The sequence below is a fragment of the Hylaeus anthracinus genome, unplaced genomic scaffold (assembly GCF_026225885.1).
Source record: "Hylaeus anthracinus isolate JK02 unplaced genomic scaffold, UHH_iyHylAnth1.0_haploid 11985, whole genome shotgun sequence".
In the NCBI taxonomy this organism is placed as follows: domain Eukaryota; kingdom Metazoa; phylum Arthropoda; class Insecta; order Hymenoptera; family Colletidae; genus Hylaeus; species Hylaeus anthracinus.
The window spans coordinates 1,574,591-1,583,818 of record NW_026534333.1 but is presented as its reverse complement, the minus strand read 5'-3'; the positions used below and the strand labels follow the sequence as shown (position 1 = coordinate 1,583,818).

The following is a 9,228-nucleotide window of genomic DNA, read 5'->3' as shown; positions in this document are numbered from 1 at the left end:
ATTACAACATTTTGTTAACAAACAATATGAAAACAGTAACTGAAGTTTAAATTAAATTGTTACAAGTTCATTAGACGATATGGTTTCATTTATAAATTTTAGCCAATGTTGAAATATCTAAATTATCGAACAATAGATGACTAAAGAGTTCTTACTTTTGTAATCTTTACATGATCAAAGCCAACTATAAACCTGCTCAAAATCTTTTGGTTGTTATACAAACTTTGATGTCTCGTATCGTACGTCTGTCAACATGATGTAAACACGAGGCATTCTTGACATTTAGACAGATGCTTGAGCGAGGGGATTGCGATAGATTGTTCTGTTCGAATGTCGGGACGCCGGGACTCTACGTGCCAAAAAAATGATCTCCCAAAGTCACTACACGGGGCTGAGGACGCTGAGATGGTGTGGAGTATGATAACAGAAAGATTTCCAAACGCTGCGCCCCTCCTTTGTGAAATGGAGGCGGTGGTCGATCGTGCCGAGGATCTCCTTATGCAGCTACGAGCACCCTGCCAACGAGAGATTGGTTGGTTTGCGTTTTTACACAATCAATTCTCTCAAAGTATTAATATAATATTATCTATCAAGATAAAAATAATTTTTAGGTTAAAATTTCTAAACCACACGCAAATGTATTTTTTTTCTTCGACGTTTCAACCACTGTGTTAGGTCCTCATCACCCTCAGAGGCTGTGGCATGTAAATATGCTGCTACAGTACGGGTTTAGCAACCCCCGAGGTACCCGAGCTATACAACTAGAATTATGAAAGCAATACGTGACAAAAACTAGTTAATAAATCTCCACCCTGTTCAGAACGATGTTATCTTTCATATTTCGTTGAATAACAATTTCTTTGTGGTTCATATCAGTATTATTCAATTTTCCTGTGTCTAGAAACGTCTACCTCCTTCTGCACTCCTGATTCGGAGGAATCAACTCTGATGATTTCCGCTAGAGGATCATTGAGCACCGAAAATGACGTACGTGCCGCGGCTAGGGATGTTCGATTTTTGCGAATCAATCGATTCAAAATAGATTCACAATCGAACATCCCTAATTGAAAATTAATTCCAATGTTTTCGAGTCGACTTTCGTAACCAAACATTTAACCTATTTATGTAATACACTATGTATTAAAGAATCCAGAGAACGATGTCGATAGAAACGTCGCAGGGACACAGATTTCTAACAGCACAGTAGACGAAGAAGATGTCAACTCGAACAGCCACAAGAACTTCATTTTCAGAAATGAAAGCGTTGATATGCAATCCAGCGAATCGTCAACGATGCAACGTTCTACGGGTGACAAATTCTCGACCGCTGAAGAATCTGCTTCTTTGAAAATCGACACACGTCTGTGGAGTTTAATGATTAGATCAAAATTCCACTTTGTAACGATTATGCGATTTATCGCTGTTTTCATGTAGACGTCGATCAGAGAATGAAGGAAGCACGTAGCCTGGAGGAATGGAGCAAAGTGGTGGACAATGCCATGCGGAAATCGATTATCGGTATCTACTAATACTTTACCGATCGGTAGCGATTCGACATATATATTTTTTATTTTGACAATATTAATATTATTCAATCTTTTCGAATAGAATATTTATTTTGTCTATTAGGAACGTTTTCTTAGGAACGTCTTTCAATTTACTGATGTAATGTTTACTTTAGGAGAGGATCAAGTGCACAAAGAAGCGGTTACTGTCGACAGGAAGTCCAATAAAGTCGAAGAGCATAAAATCCAGAGTGATATTGCGAATGGTAATTGTATTTTTCTTGACCAGTAACGTGACACCATAATTACTATTCCAATCCTTAACGAAATATTTCCTAGTACACGAAAAATCTTGCATTGTTCTCCATCGGCAAAGAAGATGCGCCGATATCGATAACGTGGGTGACTCTATGATCGACATTGATTCTGATCTAAACGTAGCGAGCCAAGAATTGATCGAGACCAAAGATGACACTGTAAACGTTTCTCTTCAAGTAAATGATCTACTTCACCACCATGCGCCTAATTTGTCGAGAACGGTTCGTTTCATTATTTACCATTGATTTAAGGGCAGCGGCGACGAAAGTTCACCCAAATTCGGTGAACAAAACACACCGTTAAATATTCTGGAGGGCTATTCGAAGCGCTGCAAGGTTCCTGTTAAATACGAATACGTCAACGACGGTATCCATCGTCACAAATCGAACGTCTTTGTGATTCGCGGCAGTCTCGGTGAATTTGCTGGTAAAACATTATTACCGGATGGATCGACTTGACCATTGCTGAACATTTATTTTTTCTATTTTCATCGTTACTAACAGATTACGAACAGATAATAAAGTATACAATTATTCGATACTCACGTCACAGTGTACAGAATGATCACAGATTAATTTTCTTTTTCGAAGTAAATAAAACAAAATTTCTTTGCATAGAACAGACAGCAATAATAAAATTTGAAAATTGTCAAGATATCCGTTCTTTTTTTTTTTTTTTTTTAAAGAAAAGAATCTTTCACTTTGGTAACCTTTCCTCTCACCATTTTTATTTATATTCCTGAAATACATTACTCGTTAAATTGACAGCACCTGCCCGAGGAGAGAGCGAAGAGACCGCTAAGAACAGTCTGGCTACCACGTTACTGCAGATGATCGCTAACCATCAGATGAACGACGGGAAGCTCTCAAACCTTTTACCTCTCTCGGATGAAGAGTACGTGCTACAGAAATCTAGCTCAATAACTTCGATTATCAAAATTCTTAGCAATTTTATTCGGTTCAAATAAATTTGTATTCGCATATTTATTTAAATTTCAACGAAATTAATGAATATCCCGCTTTTAATTACACGTTAGGCTATGATTCAATTGATGGTTCAGTTACTTAAGAAGATTATCGCTCCAAAACAGGGATTACTGTGCATACATTTACGTTATTATTAGTAGTATTATACATTTATACATTTACATTATTTTGTACAATCGTACTTACAGTTATCAGCGCTTAAGAAACTGTAAAATTGGTGAACTTGATTCTACAGAATGCTGGAAATAATTCGCCTTGGCACGGATAGCCCTAGAGAAACGCCTCAGCGAAAACTATATCAGATCTGTCTCGAGACGGGACAATCGGTACCAAAGTACTGCGTCGAGAAAGTGAAAACTTATCAAGGCTTCACCTACGTCGCTACTTGTACAGCGCTGGGCTACACATGCGAAGGTACTTTACAAGTTTGAGCAATCTTTAATTATTTTTCAATCCCCTGTATCATTATTGTCTTCTATTTCTGAATAAGCTGTTATATGTAACACAGGTCGCGGTATCAGGGAATGCGGTGCCAAGAAATCAGCAGCTGACGAGGTGTACCGTCAGTACTGTCTAGACCAGAAAGCAGGTGCGAAGATTAAAGATCGGAAAACCCCTCGACTCTAGGAAAAATATGTTGACAACTTCCCTCATTAATTCTTATTGACAATTAACAAATATAACCCTCCATTACTAAAGCCAAAGCCACTTTTGTTTCCATAGCTGGCCACCTCCCTCGGGTTAAATATTATCCAATTGATTCTACAGGGTGTCCCAGACTTAGTACAAGAACCGAAAATGGGGATATAATTAAAAAACGATGCGCCATCCGATATTTTTACACAGAAAATTGTGGTTCAGAATCGTCTCAGCTACCCCCCATTTCCGGTTCTTACGCTAATTCTGGATATATCGACTCTATAAACAAATTGAAGTCAATCTCGACGACATTCGAGTTCTTGGAAACCTGGTGTATCTACAGAAGTCATTCTTCATTCGCAACACTGTGTACCGAATGAAATATTTTTCCCAAAAATTAGATCCTTGAAAATGCCTTGATCTCCTAGATGAGATTAATGATCCTAGTATCACCGAATATCTCCTGACTCTATGTGCAAATAAAAAGCTACGTTCGTGCTGGAAGACGCAGCTACAGTTCTTACCGAGTCAACTGATCCTCCGAGAACACTCCTGTTTAAAAAGTAATATTCATAAGGGAAGATGTCCTTGAAGCTTCAATTAACTTGGCAAGAAACCACCTGACAAGATTTGATCTCTCTCAACGCGGGTCAACTCTCATTTAAGGTATCTTGGCTACTATCCAAGGTAGCTTGCCGGTTTTCTTGAAGGACCAATAGTCGTACAGGAGTTTGCCAATGATGAGGAATATCAACGACGCTAGTACGATGTTCAAAGCGTCCAAGGGATGCAGCAATGGATTTTCGTTCGGTGAGGTGCAGATCTCCACGCGCGTCAGATCACGTATCTTGAAACAAATTAAGCAACGATTAAACGAATAAACTTTAAACATTCAGAGATTTTATTTCAGCGGTGGAATGCATCAATCGCTCACGATTTTTCCAGAGTTTCCATCGGAATTCGTCGGCGAGCACCTGACGTCGTTGATGTCCTTCACGAGATTGGGGTACCTGATCAGTAGATCCTGAAATTAAATCCTCGTGTCAACTTCAATCTCTTTTCTACGTTACGAAGTTTCTTCCTTCGTTGAAAGAATCGATACGTTTATAGATGTCAGACTAGGGGAACGATATATCGAGAGGAGGTTGAGCAAAAATATATAATTTATATTCAATTTTAGACAAAATTACGCCGCAAGAGGCTGCAAGCTTCGTTTACCTGAAAACCAGGCGTGAAGAGGCAGTCGCATCGCCACGGATTGTTCCCAAGATATAAGCTGACAGCGTTTCTATTGTGCTGCAACACGTTCTCCAAAGCATAGGTGGGCAGCTGAAACAGTGCCAGCAGACGCTGATCATCTCTTAAGCGCTCTAAATCTTAATTAACATATTTAATTCTTGCAGGTGTAACGCTATGTAAATCACTTAGGCCAACAGGTCAAGAATAATACAACTAATTAAAACCATTTGACTCTTAGTCCCTCTGCTAACGTGTCGTCTGTACTTTAATTTGCGTTCAACGTGGTACGAACGTCGGTCAGCTTATTCCCACGAAGGCTGAGCAACCGAAAACGATCCACCCAAGTGGATCCCTCCAACTGGACGATGCTCTCGACCAGATTGTCGTCTATGTACAGGTCTATCACTCCTCTGTACGCAGGATTCGTCGTGAGCGGCGTCAGATCGTTTATCTGTAACAGGACCAATGAAATCCGTAATAGGATCGACTCAGAGTTAAAAACGGTCGTCAAAAGTCCGATAAATAGACCGCGGATGTTTATGCAAATTGATATTTTCAAAGATTCGTATAAAAACCTCCCAGTGGTAGGGATGGTTTCAGTGGACTTATAGTAGAGATGTTTGTGCATTTATAGAGACTTTACTGTAGTCGAGTATAAATGAACCTTGTTCCCAGTCAGATGAAGGGTGGTGGTATTCTCAGGCAAGAAACTCGGCATCTCCGTCAGATCACGGTGGCTGCAGTTCACCGAAGCAAACGCCATCGTTTGCCTCTGAATATGCTTTCCACCCTGGCTCACGACGTACACCAGCTCGCAGTCGCATATCGTTCTGGTGCACTCTTCTTTCAGCGTCTGCGACGGATTAATACACTCGGTTGAGAGCAAAATTTATTTCCACGAAAACAAGATGTCCCAGAACGCGCTAACTACAGTAATCCCTCTATATAACGACGAGTTTCTCCCTTGGATAGAAGAATACAAATAATTTCCATCACAAATAATTTTGCTCGTAACTAAACGAAATAGAAATACAGTCCTGCATTGAGAGTCCTGACGATCGGAGCCTTTTTTAATATCAAATTTCCTTTAATAAGTTGAGGATTTCTTTTGAAAAATTAACATTTATTTCACAAGGGGTTAAGGTAACTTTTTATAGTAAGAATAGATATACGTAAAATTCTGATACGTTTAGTGTAAAATTGACGATATTTTCTGGGACACCGTAGCAAACGGCAACGTTCAGGTTTACTTTGATTATCTCCACGACTTGGATCAGAGGTCTGCCTTCGTACGGCGCGGTGCAACGCAAGCTGTCCTTGTCAGCGATTTTCCGGCTCAGAGAACCCTTCTCTTGGTTCAATATCCATGTCGCGTTCTCCGTGCATCCCAGGGGATTACCTTCGCCAAACGATTTTGCATTGCCTATCGGGATCGTAACATCGAGGCTGGGAACAGATTCGATGGTGTCTTACCGGAAAGATAAACGTGACGTAGCGAGGGAACGTTGAACGCCTCGACGTCGACATCCTCGAAGGAGTTGTTCCTCAGGTCGAGGATCTTCAAGCTTGGCAAATCGGCGAAGGTCTGCTTGGGGAATTTCTGCAGCCTTGTTCCGGTTATCCTTACATCCTGAAGAAAACAATGTCAAATAATTGATCGTGTTACTTCGTTTCAAATTCTCGTCGAGATCTCGACAAAATGTTTTATTATATTGCCGATCACATATATTTCCAACACGTATGACGCAGTGACTGCTGCGCTAACGAACGATGCCACATACAATATTGTTAATAATATTCCAGCTAACAGATATAACGATACTCTAAATAATCAATTTCGTACCTCGATCGATCGAACCTCGGATGGAAACGGCGATGCCAATCTAGTTAGGTTGCCATTTGCAATCACTAATTTACGTAAGGAGGGGAACATCTGTAGAGTATGCTGTGGATCGAACGTGTCCAAGGACCAGTAGCAAAGGACCAAAGTACGCACATCCTCGCCCCTAGATAATCGTCACTATGTATTTATCATTTCAGACGTCCGTTAGTAAGAAACGAACGGGTCGTCATAGTCACCCTGATCTCCATTTATCATCGAGACCGTGAAAGCAAACGAGACGATGATCGTGTTCCTTGAAATCACACGTTGCGCCGGTTGTGTTTGGAGACAGCTGACGCAAGTCGCAGGTTCCTTCGTTCTTAGACGCAGATGACAGCTGCGTGCTCCAGACCGTAAACATCGTCCTGTTTGATCCACGGATTTATTGATAATTGTTTCGTTTGGTTTTGTTTCTTGCGAAACGAGAGAAATACTAGATAGGGGAAGTACTACTACACGTATTAGGAAGTACTATGTATTAGGATGTTTAGACGTTTGAATATTTCGATGCTTGGATCTTTGGATCTTCGAATCTTTGAATCTTTGAATCTTTGGATCTTTGGATCTTTGGATCTTTGAATCTTTGAATCTTTGAATCTTTGAATCTTTGGATCTATGAATCTTTGGATCTTTGGATCTTTGGATCTTCAGACCTTTGGATCTTTGAATCTTTGGATCTATGAATCTTTAGATCTTTGGATCTTCAGACCTTTGGATCTTTGGATCTTTGGATCTATGAATCTTTGGATCTTTAGATCTTTGAATCTTTGGATCTATGAATCTTTGGATCTTTGGATCTTTGAATATTTGAATCATTGAATCTTTGGATCTCCGGACACTTGAACATTTATCAAACTGAATACTCCGATTTTAAAAAATTTTTTTCTTTCGAAAACTTTGATACTTGAATATTCTAACACTTGTTAATATTGTAACACAGTCGAACATCCAAATATCTAGATACTTCTATACTTGCACATTTAGCATATCCACAAGTTTTCTCGTGCACAATTTTCGATACACAATTAAAACACTAATGGAATATTATCTAATCTTTCGATGGTTAATTCCCCCACAAACACGGAAGCACTTACAACGGCTTATGCAGCGCGGTTCAACAACATGCACATACACATTTCTATGCAAATAGTAGCGATCCTATTACTTATCTAATCATTGTTGTCTCAACTGTTCCGTTACTCGAATCTTTCGCGAAGATCGATCCCCTCTATCGATCTCCCTAACCGCCTAATTGTAAGGGGAAACTTCTGTTTCCTTCGTTTTGCTTTCCAATTAACTGTTCAGTGATACATTTACCTGAATTATTCTGAATGTTGCGCACTGACCTTACCTCCGAATGTATTTATGCATACATTCGGTTTTGAAGGAAATTAAATGTCAAATACAAAAGTTAAATATTATTGCTCAGAATTCAACACGCGAAATGTTTCTTCCCACGATATCGTACCATAGATTATTGATTAATAGTAATTGGATTTTATACGTTGTGAATAGTCAACTATTCAAACAGTTCTCACGTTGAATACCTTTCCCTAAGAAAAGTAAAACGTCTAGGATAAATTAACGCACAAGAAATTTCCATTAAATAATTTTGTTGTATTTTTTTAAGTTGCTGATTACGTCGCTAAAATCTATAAAAGAAATATCACTTAAAATGGGTCGAAATCATTTAAAATACGACCAGTTGTAAAAGTCTACTTACAAAACAAAGAAATTGAACATTATCCGCATTTTCATTGATCCACTGATTTTTCGGAAAAACTCTAGAAGTTAACGAGCACAGGGAAAACACGAGTCGACGTCAGAAATGGGCAAAATTGTAATCTAATCGAAATACAAAAATTCCAAATACCAAATAAAAATCAGAAAACTCTCGATCCTATGACTGTTCGATAAAAATTACGACTCGAAATTATGCAACGGTATTATATTTTACGTGGAACAAATAAAATCGCATTCGAATAAGTGTTTAATCGAGTAAACATTGCGAATAAATTGCAGCGCGGTTTTTTATTTTGTATTGGTTAATATATTATTCAAATTAAATTTTGCCCATCTCTCAGCAAATCTCTGTCGCAGACGTTGCGAGTTTTAACTGTTTGATAGCGATGATCGATCGACATGGAGAAGAAACGACATGTTCGATTGCACAAGCATCAGCCGTGAACTGGCGATGCTAATAAGAAAATCGAAGCTGGTCCACGACACTCGGCCCAAGATCAACTAAGACGTCGCCAGGGTTTAACTGGAAAAGAACATATTGCAGTTTGTAGGCGCAGACGCAGACATTCGATTTACATAGTGCATTAATGCACGATACGATAATTAGATGTTTTCAGATGAACGAAGAAGTTGTTCAAAATTGGGCTGCGAGTAATCGAATTGTTCGCTACTCGCAACAAATGAAATTCGACTGATATTAATTTTTTGTTTTACGATATTGTGTGAGTTTGAAGAATATTATAGGAAAACATGATATGGGAGATGGTGGCACGAGAAATACCACGTACGTATCGAAATTCTGAGGAAAGTTTATATTTTGGTATCAGGAGCACATGATATGCGAAGAGGTGGCACATTTGCGCCTACAAGCAGGCAACCGGCCCGACATATCTGTAAGTATAGGTTGCCTAATTCA

The 9,228-nt window shown here is 39.1% G+C and overlaps 2 protein-coding genes across 3 annotated transcripts; one reads left to right on the top strand and one right to left on the bottom strand.

Moving 5' to 3' along the window:
* The first annotated feature begins 77 nt into the window (after window positions 1–77).
* On the top strand, window positions 78–3,864 carry LOC128886768 (uncharacterized). The gene is made up of 10 exons (XM_054141931.1): window positions 78–532; window positions 902–993; window positions 1,147–1,360; window positions 1,435–1,518; window positions 1,682–1,771; window positions 1,845–1,999; window positions 2,075–2,249; window positions 2,591–2,717; window positions 3,045–3,223; window positions 3,318–3,864. Exons 1-10 carry the CDS (start codon window positions 331–333, stop codon window positions 3,434–3,436), a joined length of 1,437 nt encoding a protein of 478 aa, XP_053997906.1. The 5' UTR covers window positions 78–330; the 3' UTR covers window positions 3,437–3,864.
* Window positions 3,865–3,894: 30 nt separating this feature from the next.
* LOC128886987 (protein singed wings 2) lies at window positions 3,895–8,843 on the bottom strand. 2 transcript variants are annotated; one of them, XM_054142334.1, is made up of 11 exons: window positions 8,687–8,843; window positions 8,293–8,351; window positions 6,767–6,934; window positions 6,531–6,693; window positions 6,161–6,317; window positions 5,938–6,086; window positions 5,352–5,540; window positions 4,980–5,138; window positions 4,667–4,777; window positions 4,383–4,472; window positions 3,895–4,295 (listed from the first exon to the last, which is right to left on the bottom strand). In XM_054142334.1, the coding sequence occupies exons 1-11, from the start codon at window positions 8,711–8,713 to the stop codon at window positions 4,110–4,112; spliced, it is 1,458 nt and encodes a 485-aa protein (XP_053998309.1). In that variant the 5' UTR covers window positions 8,714–8,843; the 3' UTR covers window positions 3,895–4,109. The 2 variants fall into 2 exon arrangements, with proteins under 2 accessions (XP_053998309.1, XP_053998310.1); XM_054142335.1 differs by having other exon boundaries at window positions 8,293–8,334.
* Between the last annotated feature and the right edge of the window lie 385 nt (window positions 8,844–9,228).

What these genes read in the sequence shown, in the direction of transcription:
- LOC128886768 (XM_054141931.1), top strand. Translation starts at nt 331, where the DNA reads ATGTCGGGACGCCGGGACTCTACGTGCCAAAAAAATGATCTCCCAAAG. An exon ending in CCAGAGTGATATTGCGAATG is followed by an intron (nt 1,772 to 1,844) that starts GTAATTGTATTT and finishes AATATTTCCTAG; the next exon opens with TACACGAAAAATCTTGCATT. An exon ending in GCTGGGCTACACATGCGAAG is followed by an intron (nt 3,224 to 3,317) that starts GTACTTTACAAG and finishes TATGTAACACAG; the next exon opens with GTCGCGGTATCAGGGAATGC.
- LOC128886987 (XM_054142334.1), bottom strand. Translation starts at nt 8,713, where the DNA reads ATGTCGATCGATCATCGCTATCAAACA. An exon ending in TCGATCATCGCTATCAAACA is followed by an intron (nt 8,352 to 8,686) that starts GTTAAAACTCGC and finishes TAACTTCTAGAG; the next exon opens with TTTTTCCGAAAAATCAGTGG. An exon ending in GATGATAAATGGAGATCAGG is followed by an intron (nt 6,694 to 6,766) that starts GTGACTATGACG and finishes ACGATTATCTAG; the next exon opens with GGGCGAGGATGTGCGTACTT.